The sequence below is a fragment of the Chroicocephalus ridibundus genome, chromosome 14 (genome assembly GCF_963924245.1).
Source record: "Chroicocephalus ridibundus chromosome 14, bChrRid1.1, whole genome shotgun sequence".
Classification (NCBI taxonomy): Eukaryota; Metazoa; Chordata; class Aves; order Charadriiformes; family Laridae; genus Chroicocephalus; species Chroicocephalus ridibundus.
In genome coordinates, this window is record NC_086297.1 from 2,275,672 (window position 1) to 2,302,021 (window position 26,350).

At 48.8% G+C, this 26,350-nt stretch overlaps 1 protein-coding gene across 1 annotated transcript in view; it reads left to right on the forward strand.

The window, feature by feature from the left end:
* Nucleotides 1-20,645, forward strand: part of MAP2K6 (mitogen-activated protein kinase kinase 6) — a 54,473-nt gene extending 33,828 nt beyond the window's left edge. Inside the window, exons 8-12 of the mRNA XM_063351937.1 lie at nucleotides 827-954; nucleotides 1,671-1,748; nucleotides 2,526-2,665; nucleotides 5,512-5,557; nucleotides 8,996-20,645. Of these exons, the coding sequence (XP_063208007.1) occupies nucleotides 827-954; nucleotides 1,671-1,748; nucleotides 2,526-2,665; nucleotides 5,512-5,557; nucleotides 8,996-9,073 (470 nt within the window). The 3' untranslated portion in view covers nucleotides 9,074-20,645. The remainder of the gene's footprint in view (nucleotides 1-826; nucleotides 955-1,670; nucleotides 1,749-2,525; nucleotides 2,666-5,511; nucleotides 5,558-8,995) is intronic.
* The last annotated feature ends 5,705 nt before the right edge of the window (nucleotides 20,646-26,350 follow it).

The following is a 26,350-nucleotide window of genomic DNA, read 5'->3' on the forward strand; positions in this document are numbered from 1 at the left end:
TAGCCTCACAAGGAGCGATTGCCTGCTGTGCAGGAGAGCACCTCCATGCTCTCCTGGATATCACTTACTAGCTTCTTTTTGTGCCGTAATTTCCCTTTCTGATGGTGATTATAACCGACTTCATGAGCGTGATGCAAGTGTGAATGCACCAAGGATTATAAGGCCGTGATGGGAAGCAGATAAATCTGGCAGTAATAAATAGATGAGACACTGGCGTGATTTCCATAAGGTGTGGAGCACCCACACGCCTGCTGCTGTTCACATTGCCTTCAAGCTTGTTATCCTTAAAATTAGAGGGCATTTCTGAAATCTTGATCCTTGTCTTAGCTTACTGCTCCCTCCTTCCCTTGCAACCCCTGATCCTTGTCACCCTTGCTCACCCCTTTTCCTTTACCCATGGGTTTTCCCTGTGCTGGCATGAGACCAGCTCCAGCTGGGGGCTTCCCAGAGCTCCAGCCCTTTGCAGACAGCTTCTGGAGATGCCCCTAGCCCTGCTGAGCTGTTCCTTTGGGAGCGCTCTGATGTCTGTGGCCATCCCCTGTGTGGGGGGATGCGATGGCTTACATGCAGGGTTACCTCCCACCCCCCCAGATCAGGCAGAGGAGTCTGGAAGCGAAGGGACACTTGCAGGCCATATGACAGGCCCACGAGTTGGTCACCTGAACTTGCATAGCTGCAGCCAGCCGGGTTCCTGGCGTGCACAAAGTGCAGGGGTTTGCGTGGGCAGCTTTGGTGCCCTCTGCTGATAGAAAGCTCTTTGGCTTTTTTTGGCTTGGCACAGCCAAGTGACTGTGACAGTGACTGTGGTATGTGTTCCTTCTTGCAGATGTAAAGCCCTCTAACGTGTTGATCAATACGCAGGGGCAGGTGAAAATGTGCGATTTTGGAATTAGCGGTTACCTCGTTGACTCGGTTGCTAAAACCATGGATGCAGGATGCAAACCCTACATGGCTGTAAGTTGAGCTGCAGAGAAGCTGCGTGTGAAAGCCGCTGCAGGACAGCCAGAGGAACATGAGCCTGGGCGTCAGGTCATCCTAAAGGGGGAAGGATCAGCCTCCGGCATGTGTCCTGGGGACTTGTTTTGGAAGACGTATCCCTGAAGTTACTTGTAAAGGGGCAGAGAGGGGAGACGGATCTCATGGGTCAGATTAGATCTCCTGGGCACAGCTTCCTGCTGCCTTATCACCTCCCGGTGACCTTGGGGAAGGCTCTGCAATTGCACCGTGTTGCATTTTTGCTGTTTGCCCTGTGGGGACAATAGTACTTTCCATCTGGGAGGAAAAACAGTCCCCAGGGAGTGGGTCCTTCAGACTCCTCCCAGGAGCTGCTGTTCAGGATTCACTCTCTGTGGAGCACTTGCACAGGGTGAAAACGGCCCTGGAGAATTGGAGCTTGTGACCCATTACGTGCCAGATGTGCTGGGTCAGCTCCACCACCCCAATCCTTTGTGGAGGTACCATCTGCTTCTAATGACCCATTTCACTGCTTGCCTTTGCTGGCAAGGGTGTGGGACCAGATCTGGCCCCATGACAACCAAGGCAGCAAGCCACTGGGCTAAGTGGTCCTGGCCTGCCACCATGGAAGACCCCTTTGAGGTCAGTGAGCCCTGGGTGTGGGCATTGCACTGGGATGATCCCTGTTCCTCAACCGCCTTTGTCTCTGTTCACAGCCGGAAAGAATTAACCCGGAGCTGAATCAGAAGGGGTACAGCGTCAAATCCGACATCTGGAGCCTGGGGATCACAATGGTAGGGTGACCTGAGGGCTCGCAGCGATGCCGGGAGGGTTGAGAGTTGCTCATGGATTCATTTTCCTCCCCGTAGACCCCCTGACACTGGTTCCCTGGGAAGGTGGTGGGATAGGAATGGGAATATAGGTCTGAAGGTAGCGGGGAGCATGCCACAGGGTTGAAGGGAAGGAGGATGGAGCTGCTTTGTCAACTCCTTGCTGTCTTCAGAGGCGTTGGTGGGGTGCCAGCCTGGTGGGGACCACCCCGCTGCGGTGGCCGTGGGCTGCCGGGAGATGGCAGCATGGGCTAAGGCGAGGGCGTCCGGCACCGCACGTCTGTCGCCTTGAAGGAGGTTGGATTTCAAGCATGAAAAAAAAATACTCCGAGCACTCAGCAATTAGCAAAGTCCCCCTCAGAAGAGGAGGGATGTGTGGCTTCTCCCACACAACGTTTAGGGAGAATCCATCTGCTCACAGAGTCGTTTTATAGCACAGTTACCCTTTGCAACATGGGGTTGTTTTTTAACTTCTAACCTTTCCCAAGCACTGTCTAACACGAGGGTAACAGAGGACTGAGTGTGGAGACTGGTGGGTCTTCTCAGGCCTGTCCCTTTTGCTGGGGGAGGTGAAGCAAGACGTCGTGGCCAGGTGGGGTGAGGAAATGCCGCTTATTTATGCGGGGCCTCAAAAAACAAACCCTTGGGTGGGCACAGAGGAATCTGAAATCTGTGGGGCGGGAGGGTGAGCCGTGGGGTGTCAGCCCCCCAGTGCTTGAGGCGCGGGCTCTGTCTCCCCAGATCGAGCTGGCCATCCTGCGCTTTCCCTACGACTCCTGGGGGACGCCCTTCCAGCAGCTCAAGCAGGTGGTGGAGGAGCCGTCGCCGCAGCTCCCGGCAGAGAAATTCTCGGCGGAGTTTGTCGATTTTACCTCGCAATGGTAAAATACCCCCTCGGCCCCACTCGCCCTGGTCCCGCTCATCCCGGCCCTGCTCGCCTCCGCCATGCTGTGGGGAGGCTGAGGGCGGCAGGCACCAGCAGCCTCCTGCATCCCCACAGGTGCAGGGATACAACTCAAATTCTCTGGGGTACAACCCAAATTCTTTGGGGTACAACCCAAATTTTTGAACAAAACATTCCCTTTTTGGGCCTTCATGGCTTCATGGAGCCATGAGGGCTGGGCTGGGGCCTGGCGCTGTGCACCCTTTGATGATGACAGTTGTGGGGGTCTTTCCCGCTTGAGGTGGCGAGGAACAAGCTTAGTCATTTTGGGGGGACACACAGGAGGAAGGGATTTAGGAAGCTTTCTCTGTCCCCACATCAACAGCACAGGGTGTCCATGGCCGGGCCCGCAGCATGGGCAGGTGCAGGCAGGCAGCTCCGCCAGGCCCTCACGTCCCCTCATGGCTGCCTCCTCCTGCCTCACGCTCCCGGGGGAGACACGGCTCTGAGGGGAGGGAGGATGCAGAGTTCACCCCGCGATGGCCCCCCTCGGCGGCCGTCCTGCTACCGGGGCCCTCCGGCTGCTGTGCTGCTTTCCATGTGACTCGGAGCTGGAAGCAGTGGGAGAGTTTGGCTGTGGTGTAGGAAAAGGGTTGGAGCAGATGCGCGCTGTCTGGAGGTTGCGAGAGCTGCATAAAAGCGCAGGCTCTCCCCGCGCCCGAGGAGACTCGCAGCTGCCCTCAGCGTATGGTTCAAAGAGAGCTGGCGGCGGCCCCGCGGCTCCTGACTGCTTCTCCCTCCAGCTTCCCTGGAAACCGCCTGGGAGGCGTTTTTATTTTCCAGGCGCTGCAGTGCCATCCGCCGCTTGCCAACTTGGCAGGTGGATGGTGGGTTTGCGTGGTAGCCAAGAAAGGACGGCAGATCGACAAATACAGAAATGTGAGACTGTTCCCGAGCTGCCAGCGTCAGGGCCTGGAGCCCGGCCGGCTCTGTTGTGACCCAGGAAGGGGATTATCAGCCACTCCTGCCCGGGGACTTTAAGTACCAACACTCAGATTCTTCGGAGTCTTGTTCAAACATGTTTTTGAGGTCTTTGTGATTCAGCTGCACGCCTCTACCGACCTGCGCTGGGGAATACCTGCCCGTGCCCACACTGTTCTGTGTCTATCAGAGGTGGGAGCTGGCTTGGAAAAACCCTCTCACAAAATGCCCACCATTTTTGCAAGGCCCACGCTGAGATTTTGGACTGGCTGCCTTTCTCCCATGCTGCTGGCTCGCTACTTGTTATTGCAAAGTTGCCTGTTTGTGCCAGGCAGGCTGTTGTTCCCCACTGAATATTCTGCTTTTGCGAGCACGATATCTTGCAGCTCTAGCTGTGGGCTGATGTGGGAGTAAGGTATCCACAGCCGTTCATGATGGTTGCAGTGAGAAGAGTGACCCTGCTGAGCAGCACTCAGGTCTTTAGAACTCATGCTTTGGGGAGCACATGGCAGTTCCTCTCTTTGCCAGTGGAGTGGCATGGACTTGGAAAAGTGAGCTTTGGCTGCAGGTTGTACTAGTTTTGTGCTGTTGGAGTCTGAGAATTTCTTCTGACACCGAACCAGGTCACATCAGTTCGGTGTATTGAGACTGCCCTGGCTTAGGCCTTTCTCAGATTCAGGTCACAGAGTGAATCACACCATCTGCTGCCTCGGGCAGCGAAAGTCTGATTACCTGTAGCCCCTGGGATGTCTGAGTCAGGATCAGATCCAAATATGGCTCTTAATTCCTGAAGATTTACATTGATTTCAGTAACTTGTCACCAGATTTCCTGGTATTAGTAACCTGGGAACAAGGTTTTTGTTTGTAGAGAGTCTAAATTAGGAGGATTATACCCAAATCCTGCTTCTGGACACACCTAACCTTCAAATTCACCTTAGCATCTCAGCTTGGGCTGCTTTTGAGCTCAGAGGATGTGACACATCCCGTACCTTCAGGTCGTCAATATTGGCACGTATCGTTACTAGGTTCCTCTGTTCATTCACAACATGACACTAAACATGAGCCCGCTACACACAGCAAGCAGGAAATATCTATTCAGTGTGTGTCCTCCGCTTCCTCTGGGCTCCGTCAAATCCCAGCAGAGGAGCGACTTATCATCGCCGAGGTTCTCACTTTTGTTTTGCTCAGTGTGACACCTTTTCCCCGCCACCGACGTGTACGTGTGCGAAGATCTTTTCAAGTTGCTCCAAGTGTCTTTCCCCTAAATACACTGTCAGGAAGTGAGTAGAGATTACGTCCTGTCTTTTAAAAGCTATTTTCTGCTGGAGGGAAACCGAAATAACTTCCAGCTACAACCCTCCAGAGCCATCTGTTGTAGGAGAGGAGAAAAAAAGGATGTCCCATGTAACCGTCCCCGCTGATAACAGCATGGTGATAAACAAATAGTTGTACACGTGCTTCAGAACCACCCGGTCCCTGCTCCCAATCAGAGGTTGGAGGCTGTATCCATTCCCTTGGTCGCTGGCCTACTGGATAGTACCCAAAAAACCAATTGTACCTGGCCCCCAGCAACAGGCAGGGTGTTGACTGGTATATATGGTGTCTCCAGATCTCTTGTTTGACCTTGACTGAGCTCACTGGACTCGTGTGTACCTGGCACTCTGTACCATATGGGGCCCATCTGCAGGCTGTGTTGGCTGTAGGTGTCCTCAAGACCTAAGCTTAACATACGGATGAGTTGTTGAACTTACTCTACGGGGACTTGAAACCTTGCTTCTGTCATGGTATGATTTTATAGCCTTGCTTAAATTGCATACAGAATATAACTTTTACATTTTTTCTTCTTTTTTTTTTTCATTTAAGCTTGAAGAAGAATTCCAAAGAACGGCCAACATACCCAGAGCTTATGGTGAGTGTGCCTGCTTTAAGCAGTGTATTGGTTCAGAGCTGAGATGGGTTACAATGAGGTGCCGAGGACAGGGTTTCCAATACTGGCTGGAGATTTGGGATACTTAGCATCTCTATTTTCATAACAGATGTGAGAATCATGGCTCTTCAGGGTCTTGGAAGGGTGACTGCAAATCAGAGATGCCCTTTGAAATGTCGTTCAGGTGCTATTCCAGTCAGATCAAGGTGAAAAATATGTAAAAGCAGTTAACAAATTTGCTAAGGCAGAAGAATGAAGCTGTTAGTGAGAATAAAATCATCTTCTTGGGTTTGTGTGGTGGCTTCAGACACCTCGGTGAAATGCATGCACTATGGATGCTCCACATGGGCTGCAGGAGCTGAGCGGTCTGTAAGGCTTTACTGTCATGGTGACTTGGAGAGGAGACTTTTTGGACAGAGTAATTTCTGGATGTTAAGGACAGAGACAACTCTGTGACTAATAATTCCGGTTATTGAATTTCATCTGCTGCTTAGAGACTGTTTGCTGTGAGCATGTCTAGGACAGAGGAATTAACTAAGGAAGAAAATGCTGATAAAGGCTTACGAGGATCGAAATGCAAGGCAGTGCAGAGCTTTGAGGTCAGATGCAGTTAACTGGTGAGGAACTCCCAGCAGTGCAGACACTGGTGTATACTCGGCCAGAGCTCTGGGCTAGAGCTGGCAAGAACAGGGTCTGTGGTGAGATATTTCTGCTAGGGCTCCACAGCTTCATGGCTTCTCTCTCTCTTGACTTTCTGGTATTGATCCTGGTGCTCCAAATAGCCGGCAAAAAGCAGGTGAGCTTAGGAAGTCAGTGTTTCACTCCCATGAGCATCTAATCCCTTTTTTATTCTCACCTGATTCACAGCTTGCTAAAGGCAGGAAGGTGCCTAACTTTGTTATTTCTGAAGATCCTGACCCAAATGCTTGCCCGTCCCTCCGTGCCCACCCCTGTCCGGTGTCACTGGCAAGATCTTCTGGGTTAAGGGTAGAAACTGCTGGAGAATTTCCTCAGGCATGGGTATCTCCTGCGCCATAACTTGTAGGACTTGCATTATGCCATCCAGGAGTCAGCCTCAGTGCTGCCTCACGCTGCCTGCTTGGAAGCGTTAGGACCTCTGTGGTGTGAAGGTGCCAGGGTTTAAAGTGCTCTCTAGCTGCAAGACATGCTGGAAATCCACGTACCTTTTGAACCTGAGTTGTAAGCCATGAATAATTCCTGTGCCATTTCTTGCTGGACCCTGTAATGCAATTAGACTATATATAGATCTGATTTATACACAGTTTGCCCAAATACTGGTTTCAAACAAAGGGAGGCCTGAGGTTTATGGCTTTTTTTTCTTTTTTTTTTTTTTTATTATTGGATAAATACGTATATATTTAAAGTGAAATTCTGAAGTTTGCCAAATGGCCTTTTATCAAAAAGGTTCACCAGAGCAGCTCCGTCTGTTGCAGCATTAATACCCATTGGCAAGCGAGTGCATTTCTATTGAATTAGGTTCTTGGATCACCTCTCCAGAGTATCTCAATGCTGTGGTATTTTATGGCTGACATGAATGTTGTGAGGTCCTGTGGTTGAGGGTTGCTGTTTTGTTGGGTTTTTTTTCTCCCTCCTCTCTCTCTTATGGCATTAAGTTGCGGTACTGGATTGGACTTGTCATGTAGACCAAGACTGCTCCCTTGCTTTCCTGTGGAATTGAGGTTTCTCATGGAAAATATGACTCTGTGCTATCTTGAGCATCAGGAAAACTGATACGGATGCTTAATTTCATTTTAAAACCCACTTCCCCAGGTGAAGTGGAGCATGAAACTACTGCAGGACCGGTGGTCTGCGCATTGCATGGAGCACATCCCACCTGGCACGGGCTGTTTTGTGCTATAACCAGACTCAGTCATTGCAAAGGGGTTGGGTTCAGTGATAGACGGGGCTGGAGGCCACCACTGCTGCCCATGTCACGCTTGCGGGTGCTTCCAGGCTGCAGTAGCTCTGCTTTGGGTGCGATTTAGCTGGGATGTGAAAGCAGTGGCATCACACTGGGATAATAACACAGCAGGCCATTTGGGCCATCTCACCGAGAGTTATTCAGGACACTTCAATTCCCATGACTGTCTGACCCAGGGAGACCTTAAATTATATCTGGATCCTTGCCTCAACCCATTTCAGCTCTGTTTCCCACATAATTGTGCTTCCTCTTCCTTGCTGGTGTGTCTTTGGGTTGCTTCCCGGCTGCTCAGAACTGCCGCTTTTTATTCACTGGATAACTTTCCACTCAAGCCCACCTTGGAAAGTCTCTTTTCTTTGCTCTTCTCCCTCCAGTTGGCCACTGCCATTAAAGATCATTGAAATGGGCAATGCTCGGAGACTGAGTTGAGGGGCAGCTTTGAAAAACCCTGGAAACCCCAAATTGTCTTTAAAAACCTGGCTTGAAATGAGAGGGCCAGGAATCAAACCAAGCTCCCCCAGCCTGCATTTTGCACAGAGTGGAGGTCACCTGTGAGCCCCGCAGGGCCCCAGCTGCCTTTTGGTTCTCTGTGACACCCTTCATACAAATAAATACGATTAACTGCCAGGCCAGTGGGTGTCAGACAGTTGTTGGTGAATTCAGGTGGAAGTTGGCTGATCTCAGTTGATGTGTTGCAGCCCCTGGTAGAAAACTGAGTCACTGGTACAAGCAGAGAGGGGCTTTGCTCTTGCTGTCTGGGGGCATTTAGTTGTGTTTTTTTCTCCTTACACATATTTTTCTGTTTGCGCTGAAATGTAGGCAAGATTTTCTGGCAGGATGTCTTCCCATGTTGGTCACGATTAAGTAGTTAAACATACAGCTGCGGATGGCTTTCCAGCCGGGATGGCTTTCCTCTTTGCGGTGGTTAGGGGTAAAGTAGCCATCTCCTGCTGGGAGTATGAGCAATTGCAGGGAAGAAATGAGACTCAAAAGTCACCAGAGGGTAAATACACAGATAAAGCAGGAAGCTGAGGGAAAACACACTGCAGTCAGCCTTCCTGCAAGGTTTTCCTTGCTCCCGTTGGAGCTGGCGTGCGGCGGGGTGGGTAACCACCGTCTCAGGAGGAGCACGTCTCCTCCCCGGGCACCGCAGAGCGGCGAGCCAGCGTGTGCCGAAGGGCACGATGTGCTAGAGATGGAGGCAGTGTTTTTTAATACTTTCCCTTGCTTCGAGAGCAGCCCAGCCAGGGCAGGGTTTAGAGGGAATCCAAGAGGGCAGCACAAATCCGCAGCCTTCGTGAAGTGGCCCCTGGGGCTCCCTGACTCGCCTCAGCTGCAAAACATGCAAAGCCCAATATTATGATGATAGCGACAAAATCCTTTTCACTGCCTAGAAGATCGTCTGAAAAGGTTCTCAGTTTGGTCCTTAGCATTGTGAATAATAAATTTTTCTATTTGTTCTCTCTTTTCTTTCCCAGCAACATCCTTTCTTCACCCTGCACGAATCCAAAGAGACAGACGTCGCCTCTTTTGTCAAACTCATCCTGGGAGACTGAGAACTGGACTTGTAAATGAATTGCCCTTCTGTGGACTGGTGGGTGCAGGGGAGGGGCGCGTGGCAGGACTTGTCATGAAAGCACCAACAGAAAGTCGCCGTGTTTTGTTTTGTTTTGTTTTTATTCCGAGAAACCCCTGCCTCGCTGAAGTTTTTAAAAGGGTTCTTTGGTATCCATAGTGACATAGAACGAGCTGGTTAGTGAAATGAATTTTAATAAGGTTGGTAACCTTAAAACAAAAACAAAACAAAAAAAAATTTAAAAGAGTGATTTACATATTTAATGACAGTCGAAGTCCCTCTTCCTAACTTTGTCCTCATCCCCTTTCCCTTCCCCGTGAACCAGAATTTGCTTTGTCATGGTAATAGGTGCTATGGTAGTCATGAAGTTGTATGTAGATTTATATTTTGTCCCTTCCATTATTTTAATATTTATGTTAAGTGCTTGATGGAATAGATTTCTGTTTTATATGAGGATGAATGCGTGGTGACGATGATGATGCTAAATGAGGCCACAGCAAGCAATAGTTGTAGGGCTTTGCTGGGGAAACGGTGTCAAAGGAAAAGAGAAAGACGAGAAGAAGTGTCTGTGTTGTGGAAAATATTTAATGTGCATCATAAAAAGAATTTATAAACAAGGATCTCAGCTCAGCTACTCGAGCTGCTTTCTCAGTGTGCGAGGAAGCATCACTGTAAGGGAGGGAGGCCCCAGCATCCTGCGAGGTCGCCCCTTCTCCGGACACCACGCTTCGAGTCCGGCCGGCGTGTCCCGGCCAGCCTGCCGCCTGTGGGCACTGCCAGCTCCTGCCTGGGGAAGGCCCCTGCCCTGTGTCCCACTGACTTACTCTGCTATATCGGGTGGGTAATAAGGTCTGGAGTGGGAATAGATTTCTAGTTTAGTGTCTGGGACAAAAGCCCCAGAGGGCAGTAGATTGTCAGATAAGTTGCACAAAGATCAGGAGGAGGCTGCAGTGGTCAGTCCCCACCTGCCTGCGAGCCCAGCAGCATTGCAGCGTCTGGGGCTCTCTTGGACTGGGGATGAGCTGCTTTGGGTCTAAAAGGGAGTTCCTCTTTCCTTCTCCAGATGAGAAAGGATAACAGTCTGCATAGCATGACATCTGGGAAAAATGGGATATCTCAGTGTGAGTTTCCAGGGCTCTCGGCACTGCCTCGGCAGCAATCCCTCTGTGCTTGCCCACAGACTTTGGGAGTGCTAGCGAGCTCCCCTGGAGCCTGTGCCGGCATGCGGTTTGGGCTGTGTCCAGCTCTGGTCGGGATGCTGAAGGCAGCCAGGAGCACTGGGCTCCAGCATGGGCTGCAGGTGTCCCCCACCAGAGCTGCAGCCTGGAAACCACGCAGGGAAACCACAGCCCACCCGTACCAGGAGCTCGTTGCTGTTGGCAGGGTCCTCAGAGAAAAGCTGCTAGCCAAGGGCAGGAGTGCGGGGCCTGCCAGGGTGGGAGAGGAAGACGGCAGATCACGCTGCTTTTAGGTAACATGGTTACTGTCTAGAGAAAGAGGACACCGTGCACTGCAAGGTGTTGCTGTGAGTCTGGAGCAAGGCCACTGGCTCCAGATTGACGCTGGTTTGACTGAGCCAAACCTGCATAGCTGCCTCACTTGGCTATGGGGTCCTTTGCTTTTGCCCGTGCCTCCTTCCCCCGGCCCCGCAAAGGAGAATGCCTGTGCATGCAGCTGCGCCGGAGCGTGCACATGTGCCTTGTGCTCCTCCACATGCTTCCCTTCCTCATCCGTTGCATCGCTTTGACTCTCAGAGTCAAATCCCAACTAGAAGCATGCCTTGCTCCGCAATATTTAAGTTGTGCAGGATGTAATTCAGCCTGGGATCCAATCTTTTCTCTCCCAGTTTAGTGAGTCCAGTCTTTGTTGGTGCAGGTTGGGCTTCTGGACTAGCCTGAGCATCTGTTTGGGAAGCGATCCCTTGGAAGGGCTGATGGGGAAGGCAGTATTTAGAACAGGGGTTCCCAAACAGTGGTACATCTTGTGCTAGGGACATGCCGACCACTTTGAAGAGGTGCATGTAGAAACCACCAGTGCCTGGGCTGCCACCATCACCACCACAGCTGTGGCTGGCAGTGCCTGCAGAAGTGGCTGTGAACCCCAAATTGTGTAGCTCTGCCCTGGGGCCAGGATCGAAAGAGGTAGGGAAACATTGCGCATGGGGATTTGTTGATCCTTGTGCCCGTCGGCTGCAGAGCAGGGTGGCTTGAGGAGGGTTTGCAGGGGGTTTCCTTGCTGCAAAGAGCTTGTGGGTCGTGCAGACTTTAGGAATAGTTTCCCCTTCCTCAGCCCACGTTTCACAAGCCTGCCCAGCCCTCGGTAACGATAAACTCTGTATTCCGCGTTATGTCGAGGGGAACCTTTCAGGTTACATTTTGTTGCGGATGAAACACAAGGATGTTTTACTTCGCAGTGTAATTTTAAGAGGCCTCGCATGGCTCATAATCTGCCCTCTCATATTCCATGGTGTATGTGTGTGTTTTCTCTCTCTCACTTTCTCAGAGTCACAGAGCTGTTTTGATTGATTGTCCTCAGCTGCAGCTAAAAGTCCAGCCAGCCAGTTTATAGACTTGGTTCCAGCATCAATTCTCGCTTTGAAAAACATGACATTTAAAACCACCCTTTGGTTTTCCTACATATGGATCTGATGCTTTTGTTAAAGATTGTTTTTGCCGCTTTCCTCCTGGAATATAAGTCTCATTTGGACACCACATCTCCTTGACCTCAGAGCACCTTTATTTCAGTGCCATTGTAATTGACAGGTTGAATTTATGAGATACTGTCAAAGTTCAGTATTAATAGCAGATATTAATGTCACCAGCGTTTTCCAATAGAAAATTAATGTCAGTGTTGTCTGCAACTAGTAACCCTCTAAAAGGATTCCTACATGCCTCGACACTACATGCTGAGTGCTTTCTTTTATGCTTTTTGCTCTTGGAGTGCTTGGGCCGTCTAATCCCTTTGTTTTAATGACATTACAATAGGGCATGCAACAAATCACTTCACTTCCCTCCTCATTCTCTATGATTTGTTCCTTTAAAAGTCATTTGCGTCAGCCCAAAGTGTGAATCCGTATGGCCAGTGTGAATGAAAACAGTGATCGGAGTGATCAGCACTGCGGAAGGTAGGTATGGCAGGAGAGAAATGTGGAGGCTGTCCGTCTGTCTGTCTGTCTGTCTGTCTCTGCATCCCTCGTGGCACATGTGGACAGAAAGCTTGGCCTGCACCAGGATTTTCTTAGAGAGAAGCATGAGCTGATGGCTTCGGTGCAAGGAGGAGGGCCAGGGACTCCTGTGTGCTTAAAAGCTCTGAAAACATGCTGGGCTACAAGATGAAAATCAGACTCTTTTCTCTTTCATTTGATTGTAACCTCTGTGAAGATGAAAAGCCTTTGGTCAGTGCTCAGAACTTTGCTTGGCTGTAACATGAGCACAGGGTTGCCTAGGACAGGCATGGTCCCTGGGACGTTAAGCCTTTCCCAACAGCCGTGGCCCCTGAACAGCCAAGGTGTTGAGGCTTAAAGCTGTTCCTCAAAAAGCTCTTTTGTTTGCAGACTGCATAGGATTCTCATCTCAGCAGCCTGTTAGATTGTTCTGAACTGGGATTTTTAAACTGCGAAAGTAGCAGGTCTTGTGCCGTAGACCCTGAAACAAACCAGAAACACACCAGGGAGTGGGGAGGAGAGAAAAGCTGTTCCGAGCTCAGCACGGAGCTGTGACCTGGACCAGCTCCGTGAATTAATTCCAGGCATTTGCGAGGCAGGGAGGGCCACTGCACTCTGCCAGAGGCAGTGGTTTTGGGCTGCGTGAAAGATGCGTCGCGGGCAGTGGGGGACCACCAGGGCATGATGTTCATCCTCTTTTTCTCCTCCACCATACAGCTCTTGGTGTTCCTGCAGCCTTCTGGACGCTTGAGGCCTTGCCATCATAAAGCTCTTGAAGTGTCAGTGTGGCAGGAAAGCTATTTTGGGGGTCCTCACTGGTCTCTTAAACCTGAAGGAGGAGTTGGGGGGCATTTGCTGGTTACTGGTTTTAAACACCAGGTTCGTGCTGCTGCAGTGGGTGAAATGCCCATCTTTTCTGGAGTTTTTCCAGGTGTACAATACTTTACACAGGTATCTATGTACTGTATTTCTGCATTTTTCCTGACTTTTGTTGGGTTTACTGGTAAGGAAGGAGGCACTTCTGACTTTTAAAGAGGTGGGAACACCATTGCTGGAGGCAGCTGGCCTTCCTTCTGGGATGGAGGAGGCAGTTGGTGGGTCAATGCTCAGAAAAAGCTCTAAAAAAAAGACCTGCAGTTGAGCTCCGGGTTGTTCAGCAGGTGCAGCGGGAGGTGGCCGTGCGCCTGTGGGGTGGGTGCTACCTGCACCTTGTCTTGGTGGGAAGGGGCTGCCCGGCCCTTCGCCTGTGCAGCGGAGCAGTGCCTGCCGCCAAAGGCAAAGACACTGGCATGGACAGCCTTAGCTGGGATTCCTCCATGTTTGCTGCAAGGTAAGCATGTACCTGCACATTTCCCTTCTTTCCTAGACATTTTGGAAGAGGAAATCCTGCTCGGCCAATGCAGCGTTGCTTTAGTGGCTGGTCTGATGTAGTTCAGACAAGTTTCCCACCAGCTCCCTTGTTTAATAGACCTCTTTTTATTAAAAACAAAACCCAAACTCCTCTCTCAGAAAAGTCAGCCAAGATGCTCTTTTTTTTCTCTTCCATCTTGTTCCTCTTAGAGGAACTCTGGGAGCCTGTCTTGGTGCTTTCACTCTTTCACATGCCAAAGATTGCTACATCCCTCTTAGTTACACTCCTGCCAAACCAGATCTTATAGTCTTGCCTCAAAAATCATCCACTTCCCTGCTCCTTGGGGTTCCTTTTGTTGCTGTTGCTTTTTCATTGAATTTCCTCATGTTTATTGACATGTCTATTGTTGAGCTTCCTGGACACATGCAGCTCTCTTTTTCGGATACAGAGAAAGACAAATAGTTGCCTTCACAGTCTGCCCCTGCTGTTGGGGAAATACTGCTAGTGATACGATTCCTACAGATGGGGATGGGTCTCATTTAGAGCTGGGGTCATGGAGGGTGTAAACTGGCATTGCTCCATTGGCTTGGCTGGAATACGGCCAGTTTTGTCCAGCTGAGAATCTGTCCTTAATGTCTAAACAGTTATTACACACTAATAAAGATTAATGATTGTAAATCCCCACGGATTATACATAAAATGGCAAGTTTTACTCATTAATCTTTATTGCCATATTATAGCTGTTTATGTTAGAGGAGTCATCTCTCTCTGTTCTGAACATGCACTCAGGAGGTGGGGGTTGAGCATGGGGGAGATGAAGGGTGGACAAAACAGACCAGATGTCCACGTGTTTTACAGTCTGTGTCCTTCCCCCAAGTTGGTTGTTTCCTTGAAAGCCGTTAACCAGCAGCAAAGGATGTATCACAGAGCTTTGTCTGCTTCGCTGGCCTCTGGCTGAGCTATAAAATCCAGATTGTTTCTGGTGAGAAGGGATCAGATCTCCTAATTAATATTTCAACTCAGCCTTTACTGGAGCAGATGGATAGTATGAAATTTGACGTGTGCTCTGGCAGGCCAGAGCTCTGCAGTGCAGAGCGATTCGCTCTGGACCGTGGCTGGAAGAGATGCTTTCTGTGCGGTAGGCAGCTGTGTTGCAGGTTGAAAGGACGCTGCTCCTTCTCATAACCCCACACCATAGAAGCAGTTGATTTTGTTAATAAAGAGGGCCAGAAAAAGCTCAACTGAATCTCAGCTTTTATGCGTTTGCAGATGCGTTTAGACACAGCTAGGAGGTGGTGGTGCCAAAGGTCTGGACACAGGTTCGCGTGCTGTATAAATGAAGAGGACTATAAAGAAAGTGCAGTAAACTGCAGGGGTGGTTTTAATGGCATAGGGACAAAGTGAGTCCTCTCTTAGGTGGCTGGTGTCAATCCACTCTGCCAAGGAAGGTCTGGAGTTGTTGGGGAAGGCTTGAGCAAAAAGAGAGGGCAAAAGAGACAGCCAGACTCGATTGAGTAGGTGAGAGCAGCCTGTCTCCTCTTTCTCCTGCCACGTACTTCTTCAGGCCCGGATTTGAAGGTAGTGGGTTTGCTTACAAGTCCCAGATTGCCACTGCATCCCCACTTCCAGCAAGAGAAACAAAATCTAAAACGCAAAAGAAACCCACAGGGAAAAACTGCAAGCGAGCTGATGTTTGTTGCCTGCTACGTGGTCTTGTGCATTGCTGCTTCTCCTGCTGAGCTCGTCAGTGAGATACAGGGGTCAGACTTAAACGATGGGGAGAGCACGGGGAAGGCCTCTGTAGCTGAGAAAGAGGAGGGTAAACATTTTATGGTGGTCTTTAACTAGCCTAATGGTGGAAATACCTAATTTACAGGCCACAGGGATAAATGAATTCTTCAGGGGCCCATGCAGCCGGCCAGTGCTGTTCCGCTGGGAACAATTTTGGCCGCATGACGTTTATTACACGGCCTCCTTTAGTGCGCTCCTGCGTTGCTAGAAAGCTCTTCGCCTCCATCGACACCTTACGTCTCAGCCACCCTTACAATTTGTATTTTGCTGTCTGGGATTTTACTAACAGCCTTTCTTCTAGGTGGTTGGTCAGAGGGAAGGCAAAGGGAGAGGGGCGTCCAGCCAGCTCTCCGCCGAGCGCTTTGGGAGAGGAAGGAGCTGCCTGTCTGTTATCCGGTGCCTGCTTCGCGGGAAGCTGCAGCCAGAGCCTTGCTGCCCTGCAGGTATCCAGCCGAAGCGAGAGCTTCTCCTTCACATTACAAATCCCTTCCTGGACGTGGAGCAGCCCTGGAGTTGCAGCAGGCTCGCTCCAAGGTGGCTCGCTCTTGCCGGCAGCCGGGCTGCAGGACTGGCCGCGTTTCCTTCCTCGAAAGGCTCTTGGGTTTGTCTAAACGGTGGGGCAAAAGTCCAGCAGCTGCGAGGTACCGCGAGGATAAGCTGGGAAAAGCTTGGAAGCGCCTTAAACGCTCTGGAAATAGAGATGGAAATCTCAAAAGATCAGACGTCTTCCGGCAATTTCCAAAGCTGTGTGGTTTTAGCCAGACCTGAAAACCCTTCTAGAAGTTTATTTCAGGGTATTTTGATATGTTACTTTCGCTTTTGGGCCCAGCTAAATCCAGGAAACTCAAAATAGTGTAATTTTTAAATAAAGAGTAAACACACCCCAACTATTACTGAACCAATCAGGAAAGTTTCTGTTTGGTTTCTCTTAAAGGAAAAATTCAGGCCAGCTCAGGGTTTATCCCAATTCAGTCAGGTTTTACCCCGGATTATTATTCTTTTCGAGAAAATAAGAGATGAGACCATGGTCTTTCCAAAACACCGTGACCCGTCACGCAAGGGTGTGAACCAAATTGCGGCAGAAGGCAGATGGAGATAAGTGCTAGAGTAAGAGGCGGCCAACGTCTGATGGCTGGAAAGAGCAGTCTGGCGGCAAGCGTGCCACGGCTTCCAAAAACATAGGTAGATACAGTTTCCCCAGGCGTGGTGCAATGGAGGTATCGGGTCCTGCCACGGCTTGTTTTTTTCCTCTACTAAAGAACCCTCAGCCATCTCAGAGTGTCCAGGAACAATATCTGAAAGCCTTTGGTATTTCTCATCCCCGTTGTATGTTTTTTTTCAGGACGGATACTGTGAAAAGTCAGGAAGGGCCAGGTGTCCTTGATTTACGCAGCCAGAGTGAAGAGATGTAGATTAAGTGCCTCGTAAGAGCCAAAAAGGTGTATTTAAAGATAAATTACAGTCTCTGGCGTAGCTGTTAAGTCAGGATCAAATTTTCACATATACAGGTGCAGCTGCAGAGCTCTCTGTCCACATTTAGCCCAGATTTAGTTGAGTCTTGCATAAATATCTAATAGCATGGACCGTACCGTTTGGTGGGCTTCTGGCAGACTGGGGCTCTACAGGCAGAAAAAAAGCCTGGTTCAAAATACGGTATTGCCAAAACCAGGATTTGGCTGCAAACATTTCCTCTACCATCTAGGTATGAAGTGAATTTCCAGAGCTCTGCCACCATTTTGTCTCCTCCGTAATTGTGAATCGAGCGGATTGTGCTGGGTGACAGCTGTCACCGCGCCAGCGGGGCTGCTGGGAATAGTCACAACATACAAAAGAGTTGGAATTTTGCGTTGATTTTTTAATAGCAATATGTTGGGGGAAAGCTGATGGATGTAGTTTCTTGCAAACTGGAAGTGTGTTGGAGTAAATCTTGTCATTTCTCGTAGAAAAAAATAGCTGTCTAAAAATGCCCGAAGTCTTCAATTTAGGGAATTACGATTTTATTGGCAAAGATCCATGTTTAGCACCAAAATATATGAAATTTCTAGAGTTTCTGTCTTATGGTGCAAAATCTGCTTGTTCTTGAGAAGGTGGTAAATTTGTAACAAGGATATTTCTACATACTTTCAGCTAGAAAAAATAAAAAAGATATGAGCGCAATGGAAAAGCAACCACTTCCCAGTGGTCTGCTGGTGTTGAAGAGGGCACAGGAAAGTACCGGTGTGTTTCAAACATGTCAGAAAAGAGGCAGCTTTCCAACCTGCTGTAATGCAAGTCCTTATTTTTAGGATTTAGTCCTTTAGGATTATTTTTTTTACAGTAACATCATTTGTTTTATAACTGTGAAAGTCTCTGCTTTTCCTCACATGTGGAAGGCTGATTATTCCTTCTCATGTTCTTATTATTTATTATTTATCCATTTCTGGTACTATCCAAGATGTGCTGAAGGCGTCTCCCAGCCTGCCCTCGAGCCATACGGGATCACTGTAGTATCTCCTCACAGCTGGGATGGCGAATGGCAGTACATGGTTAACTATTATTTTGAATTATATTTATAGGAATTTAGATTTTCCTTTAGTGACCTGGTTTGCTCTAGAATTAGGGATGGCCGCAAGGAATCTTTTTTTAAAAATGGCATTTTTTGAATTTTCTTTAAATGTCTTGGGGGGTTCTGAATAAACCTGCCCACTCTTTTGTTTTTAATAGGAAAAGCACCAGTTGAGTTGTAATTGATCCTGCAAGAGGGGATTGACTAGCATCAGGGTTCGGTTCAACTGGTGAACACGCTCTGTGCCACAACATCGTTAACCAAAAGCGCCCTGTAGTTCTGAGAAAACGATAAAAAATGACCTGAAAATCTGGTTTGTGATGGACTTGGTTTGTCCAAGTCTCATGCCAGGCTTTTCTGTATCAAATCTACACGGAGTTTTCCTTCAGCCGTTGAGCCAGTGAGAGCTGGGGTTGCCAGAATTGCTTCGAAGCGGGGCTGAGGGCCACCAGGCACCCTCTGGCCAAATGTCTCCTCTGGGTATGGAGGACATTTGGCCTCCAGAAATGATGGAACAGCTAACGAACGGCTGCTTCTTGCTCTGTAAGAGACGTTGAGGGGAAATCCCACAGCGTGACCGGTGTTAGACAAGCAGGACTGGGGGGCTCAAAACCAGTTTTTTGTTCTTTTTGTTCCCCTTCCCCTCTTTGCAAAGGTGCCTTGCTGCGGCTCTGCTGCCTCCAAGGCCTCCCCAGCCTCTCTGATAAAGAATGCTGTGGTGCATCTGTTTTCAAACAGCTTGCATTGGTTTTCTGGTTTGTTTTTTCTTCCCCCTATGTATAAGAAATGTTGGGTAGCAGAATGTGGAATTCATTAGAGGTTCATAAAGCAGGGACCTCAGAAGGATGTGGGTATAAATGCTTTTCAGGCATCTGAGGTGAACTTTAAATGGAGCTTTGGCCCTCGTTTGCTTTCTGCTTTTCAAATACCATTTATGAGAAAGTGGAGCTGTCAAAGCCATGCATGAACTTTGCCTTCTTGCAAATAACTTGTCTCAAAGTAAATTGTCAAAATGCACAAGAAACTTGTCTCAAAGAAAATCCAGTAGCTCCGCAAAGCTGGAAACGTATGTGCATTAGGATGTGTGTGTGTGCGCGCACGTGTTGTGCATGGGTGGGTGGAGTGAATAAGTCTACCATTTTGGAGATCTAAAAAACACAATGCGAGTATTTTTAAAAAAGGCAACGTAAAATATTTATTTCTTGGCAAAAGTACATCAGACCACATCTCCCATCCTTCTTTTAATTGCTTCGTGTTTGTTTTTTGTTGTCTTAAGTCTTTGCTGGCCTGTTTCCTCCGCAGCGCTCATGGCTCCTTCGCAGCCCGTAACCTCACACAACCCCTCTGGCAGCCAGGGAGCGCGTGGCACAGGGCAGCTCCCGGGAGCTCCGCGCCTTGGCAGGAAAAGCACTGGGGTTCCCATCGAGGGCAGGAATGGAAAAGGTAGCGTTAGATGAAAAGGCAGGACAATGCAATATGAGCGACTTGATTTTTAGCCTTGTTGAGGAAACTCTGTCCTCATCAGGTTCAAAACTGCCCACATCCTAAAGCAAGACCCCGCATCACAACTCTGGGGGAGGGTGGATTGGTCCAGAGATAGGAGGCTCTGAGAAGTACCCTCCCTGCCTTGGCCAGTTCTTGGGAACACTTACTAGTGATACGTTTAAAAGAAATGAAGCACTGTCCTCCTTGTGAGATGGCACCCGGGTTCTTGTCAGTGCTGGTCATGGTCCCCTCAGGCTTTGCCCAGGGTCTGTAGCAGGGCAGAGCCAGTGGCAAGGAGGCAGTGCCACCCCACGCCGTGACAAACCATCGCTCCGAGCTCCTCTTTCTGTCTGCAAGCGGGCGAAATTTCACACTGGAGTCAGTCAGATATTGCAAAGTTCAGAGGGTCCCCCCTGCCCTCCAGAGTGCTTCAGTGGTCGCCCGGCTGCCCACGCGTGTGGCTCCACGGCCACTCCATCTGAAACACTTCTCTTAACCCGTGTTCTCTTCATTCATCTCAAAGCCGTTCCTCGTACTAGGAAGATGATAAATAGTAGGAGACTGACAGCAGGACCACGTGCGTAATGTTAGACAGGCTTTTATTTAATGTTGTTGTTTTAACCAGATGCTTTTAGGATCCGTGTTGTACTGGATTAAGGATATTGGTGGAACAATTGAACTGGTATTCTTTAACCCCGACTGCCCCAGATCCTTTCCCTCCGCTCTCTTCATCCAGAAAAAAAATTAGATTGGGAGAATATATTTAACTTGAAAAAAAAACCAAACCCTGACCTTGCCGATGGAATAAGTTAATCTTCTTTACTATGCTTTGGTTTTATTTCTCAGGATATCCAAAGGTTTATCACTGCTGCTGAGAGAAGGGGACAGTACACCTTTTTGAAACTTCAACCACTGTAACCGTTTTCCAGATGTGTGTGTGTGTGTGCGCGCGCGTGTGTGTTTGTTAAACTCGGCACTGTGTGTGCGTGTGTTCTGCTGGATATTGTGTGCATCTCTGAAATGCTTCAAACAACTGCCTGGAAGTCAAAACCAACCACCTCTTTCCAGTCATATGTTTGCCGTGACTTTTCATAACCACACTTGAACTAGTGGTCTTGGATTAAATATTAAAAGAGCAGGGCATCTTTATAGCAATGGTATGTCAGTCAAATTAAGAAAAATGTACACAGAAATAAATAAATGAAATTTAAAAGTAACGTGCTGTCAGTCTACCTGTATTTTCCCAGTGGAAGTACTGCCAGCTGTTGGGGACACACTTTGTGCTGTTTTTGCTGTTCATACGGAAGGTTTTTAAGGATCGTCTTGCTTGTAACAGCTCATCATACGTTACTGAAAACTCGGGAGTGCTCAGGCTGCTCCACAGAAGTAACTGTCGGTCTTTCTGCCGTTGGTTTTTCTTTCTGCACTTCGGCTGGCGTGGCTGGCGGGAGCAGACGTGTCCGCATCCCGTCCAGCCCACATCAAAGCCTCGAGCCCCCGCTCCCGCCGGGGCTCTGGCAGGGCTGGTGCAACCAGAGCAGCCGCCTCCCTGCCCCTCTCAAAATCCAGTGGGGCTGGGGGGGGTTTGAGGGACACAGCCTCCAAGCCCAGCATTGCCTGGGGGAGCGAGTCTCGGGGCTGACGCTGCGCTGTTGGGGTTGGGAGCCCGGGGGCTCGCTCAGCACCTTGCCCCGCTGTCACTGCAGCGAGCAGTGGGTTTTGTGCGGCTGTCAGCCCCTGCACCGGCTGGGAAATGCACGTGGGGCTTTGCTCTGTCTTTCACCGGGTCCTGGATCCAACTCTCTTCCACTGCCAGCCCCATCACTATTATTTGCAATTAAGCCTTGCATTTCTTCAAAGGTTAATGATTGGGCTGTGCATTTGTCATGATGCAAAGCCAATTTTCACCCTTAATTTATAGGCTGAGCCAAATAGCATTTTGCTTGAGGAAAGCATGCTGGTCTGGGTCATACTGAAACATGAATCGCTATTTCCCTCTTTCTCGTGTAAATAAAATTACGCTCCCATTTATATTAGGATTGCTGAAAATAATATATCAGCTCCCTCTGCTGATCCTGCAGTTCCAGTTAAGGCAAAAGCACTAGTTGCAGAGTTGATGTGCTAAGGAATGAACTAAACAAAAATAGCCCAGTTAATAAAATAACCTTTAAGGGCACAGGAAAGGAGTCAATGTTTGTCGCCTAGAAGAAAGGGCAGTGGCCTGGGCCAAAGGCTCGCAGATTGCAGGGGCAACGTCACCCGGTGTCGGTGATGGGAATGCTGGTGATGGGAATGCCGGTGATACGGAGATCGCCATAAAAATGCCTGAAGAGAAGAGTTGCAAGAGGCACATAACCGTTTCTGGGAATCCTCAGCAAAACAGCTGCCGAAGTTCTATCTGCGCGGTGGTATGTGTGTGTGTGTGTATTTGTGTTCTGTTTAAAAGGAAGAAATTAAGAGCCATACTTTTATTTTATCAAATCGAATTACCCTTGTATGTTCAGAATATTTATGCATCGGTACTTTTTTTTTTATTAGAGCTTTATCTCACTGTAATCAATTCCAAATACAAAACTATTTTTATCGCTGAAATGCAGCAGTAATTTATAAGATGTAGACAGAACGCACACGAGATGCCAAAAGCAATTTTATGGAGCCTCTTTTGTTGTCATCTACAATGCATCAGTTCTTGCCTTCAGCCTCTCATCAATTTTAAAAGCCACAAGATGAAAAAAAATAACTAAGAAGGAGTAAGTGTACTGAAGCAGCTGCCAGCCCCTCAAATAGTCTGGAGAAACGTATGCACCTTTGGGATGGAGTTTGGTTGAACACGGCACAATAGCGTAAGCCGTGCTGAGCTTTGTAACACAATTATTTTAGTTGGCGAAATGGCAGCTCTTGTTGCCTCTCTCTCCCTTGCCTACTGTATACTAGTTCATGTATGGGCAGAAAATGAAATTGCAAAATAATGTCCTGCATTATCGCAACTAACGTCACACTGAAATGAGGAAAAGAAGAAGAATGAAAGCTGAAGTCCTCACAGCCGAACAGGAACTCCAGCCCTGTGCAAGACAATATTTCAACATGTCCAGGCTAAAGCATCTCTTACACAGTCCTTTTTTGGGTTACTTTCCCCAGACTCAGTTGTTCACGCTGGATCTGACTTGTAGGATCAACGTTGCGTTGGCAATGGGTTGCCAAGAAGTTGCAGATACCCATCCTAGTCCACTCTGACCACAGCAGAGGTGAAACTTTCTCTCAGAGAAATGCAAATTAAGCCGGAGTGGGGTCCCAAGTGCCTTCCAGCAGCAGCAGTCTCATGGAATTGAGTTAAAAAAGAACAACACACGTTTCCCACAAACTGCAGCATTTGTGAGGCAGGAACTCCTGCCTTTTGGTCTTGCACCCATGCAAGAGGAGGGATTTGGCCTTGGGGTTTCTGTACTAATAATGGCGATAAATTTGCTACTGGAGCCTTCCGGAAATCCTCAAGGCTAGAAGGAGGTGGCTGCTGAGGTGCCTTTCCCCGGCGGTTGTGCGCTTGCGGATACACGCACAGTTTTGTGGATTATTTTCTCTTCGCATGGCACAAGAGCGATCCCCTGGCACAGCAAGTAGCGCTCGGAGAGAAATATCCCTGCCCTTGTGGAAAGTGCCTTGGCCCGTGAGAGTGTCCTCATTTTCTAGGTATGTGGCGCTTGCTGGAACTGGAAAGAGATGATAAGGAAAAATCAAATGCACAAACAATTTGCGTTCTTGCTAAAGATAGCCTTGAATGTCTACAATCCAACTTTGATTTGTGGCTTTTACTTTGGCCTGACAAATGGCATTTTCCTAATACTTCTCCGTGGTGGCAGATGTCCACGACTATAGACCAAGGATTTGAAGAAGCTGCTTTTTTCCAGGTGACAGTACCTGTTCCAGCACAGGTCTTGCTCTGCAGGTCGGCTCCACTGCTGCTCGGTTGCCTTGTGGCTGTGACAAGGCACATGAAATTTAGCAATTGGGTTTTATAAAATGGGACATGGAAATAAGAGTATCTGAGGCGACACACGCTCTTCCTCGGCGTGAGCTGCTCTGCCACCTTCTCTGGATCATGAAAAATGGGATCATAGTTGGCCCGAGCACAGCAGCACACTGCTCCCCCCCTCCGTCTTCTTCCTCCTCCCATTTGGGCTCTCCTCTGGGTGTGCAGGAATCTTTGCTTCCAAAATGCAAATATGCCAAACGAAGCACTCCGAAATCCCCATCCCAATTTTCATGCTGGGCAGCTGCTGGTGAGCGCTCGCTCCTTCCTGTAGCAGCGTCCGTGTCTGTGTCCATGGCTGTGGTTTTACACAGGGTGTCTTTGACCTTGCCAGTGCAGACATCATTTCTGCTCTCGCCAATTACCCTCATGTTTCCCGCTACAAAGCCACATTTTACCACTCCAACGCACTTCTGGGTGCAGTTCTGGCTCTCTGGCGCTGTGGTGCTGGCAGTGCATGACAGGATGCTGAAAGCAATTCATGGCAGGGTTTCTTAGGAATACCTTGCATCTAGAGGCGGTGCAGTTCGCTGATGTTAAAGATACAGGTGTTTAATTCTGTTTCCTTTGCTTGCCAAATCCTACTAATGTTAAGAGAGGAACAGCCAAATCAGAAGTATTTTCGGTCTTTAAAAAGCATCCCATTTTAATACCCAATGATTGGTTTTAACATACTCACATGAATAGGTCTTTTCAATATGCTTCTATTAACTGTAGGTATCGAAAATAGATGGAAGGACATTACAGAGCGTTAACAAATTATTAATGGCAAACATTACTAAGACACCTTTCTTGTTTGCCTACCGCTTTCACATTAGAGTGCTTTTGGGAAATAATAATAATAAAAAAAATCCCTCTTGAAGGAATCATTACTAAAGCATTTTGCATGCAGATTACTTCAGGCCTCAGCATTGCGACTCTCGGCTAGGTTAGGAGATGAAGGCCAAGATTTGTTGATTGAGATCAGATGGCTGGTGGCGAGAAGGAATCTAGATGACTTAACTGGAGGGATTAAACTCAAGTCTTTTGGCTTCCATTTGGCTGTTTTATAAACTCCACCGCTGGGCCAGCTGGTTGGGCTGCGTTCCCCTCGTCGCGTATGTGCGATGTTAGCGAGGCGGTTTGTAGTATCAGCCAGTCCATCAGTATGAGCGGTCCAGACGTTCTGGGTGAGAAAGGAAAAGACAGTGTAACTGAAAGCTAAAATTAGTCCCCAAAGCCCCCGTCCGCACACCTGCGGCTCCGCGGCTGACCTACTGCCCAGCTGCTGCCGGCCGAGGAAAGAGGGGCTGAGCTCTCTCCAGCCCCGCCACCACCTGGCTCTTTTGGTGGTTGATGGCGTGGGGATGCTGTTGGGCAGAGCCGGCGTCCCCAAGAGCTCCATCCCAGTTTCCCTGCTCTGCCCAGGGAGAGGCAGGTCTCCGCGGCACCCAAAACACCACCAATGTCCCCCGGCAGCACCACGGCCGGCACTTCGCTGCAGGGTGACACGCCATGGGACACGTGAGGAGGAAGGGTTTGTTATCGGCAGTTCGCGTTTGAAGCCTCACCCAGTAGATGTATCCCCATGGGAGGAGATGGAGCTCGCTTTCTTCTTTCTTTCAGAGCCCTAACCTTTAATTTTACAACGCTGATTGAAACCAAGAGTGGAAATAAAAAGTCAGAGCTACTCTGTGTTTTCCTTCCCCTCCCTTCCATTATCTTCTTTCTTTTCCATCCATCCTCATTTCACATGCCTCTCGGATTGCGTCCCCCTGGTTTTCCAGTTATTTATTGACCCAGACCTAATTCCTTATTTCCAGAAATGTGTCATGAATCCTGCCTTTGAGTCATTCGCTCTTTGCTTTCCAGGCTCACCTCTTTGACCACGTTTTCCTGTAAGAGATAAGGATGTGGGGTTTGTGGAGTAATCGCAGCAGGCTGCCTGGGTTTCATTCATAGATCTGTTGCCACTGGCTCATTATGGAAAATTAGGAGAGTTATTTCACCTTTCAGTGCCTCACCTCAGTGTCACCATCTGTAAAACAAGGCTAATAATTGTTATCTCTTCCTTGCAGGAGAACTGGGGAGCTTCGCTAATGACCATCTGCTAAATGTTCTCAGAGCCTCACATGAACATTTCTACTGAAGTGCAAATTATTATTAGAAACCAGGGATTGTTACTGGATTGATATCAAATCATTGTCGACAGCTTCTCTGCAGGGAAAACTTAGGCTCAGCCAACAAGAACAAGCTGCATGTTTTGAAGTTGTGCAGTTGATTATATTGGCTTTCATCTTCTGGTAAGAGGATCCTCTGCCATCTGAACTCTCTGATCTCTGGGAACACAATTCATCCAATCAGTCTGGAGGAAAATAAACCTCCTCAGACAAAAAAATAAAGTATCCACCTGAGATCATGTGAAGATGGAAGATGTCAATTAACTCCCAGCCCCCAGTCCTTAACTCTTGTAAACCCAGTGTTTTCCTGGCCCACCAGGCAGTGCTTAAGAGGACGGTATAATGCAGCCGTTACACAGTCTCAGTGCTGCAAAGAGCCTCACGAGCCTGCCTGGGCTCATCTGTAATTGAAAACATGCAAATATTTGACAATGAAATTGGTGCCACTGAAGGCTTCTATGGACTGTCTGAGGGATACGTGTTGATCTCGTGGCAGCATACGGAGATTTGAGGTGCCAGGACTGATTTCAGCTGTGGTTCCTTCCCAGCATGAGCCAGCCTGGGGTGAAGGACTTCTCCATACCCCTCCTGAACCTCACCTGGTGTGTTTTTTCCATAGGTCAGCCTCAAGGTGCCCACCCAGGTGATGGATTTGGTTGCAAACTGAGTCTTGAGCACCATATAGATAGACAGAAATCGCCACCGGGTCATTATTGGTGTGTGCCCCATGTGCCCA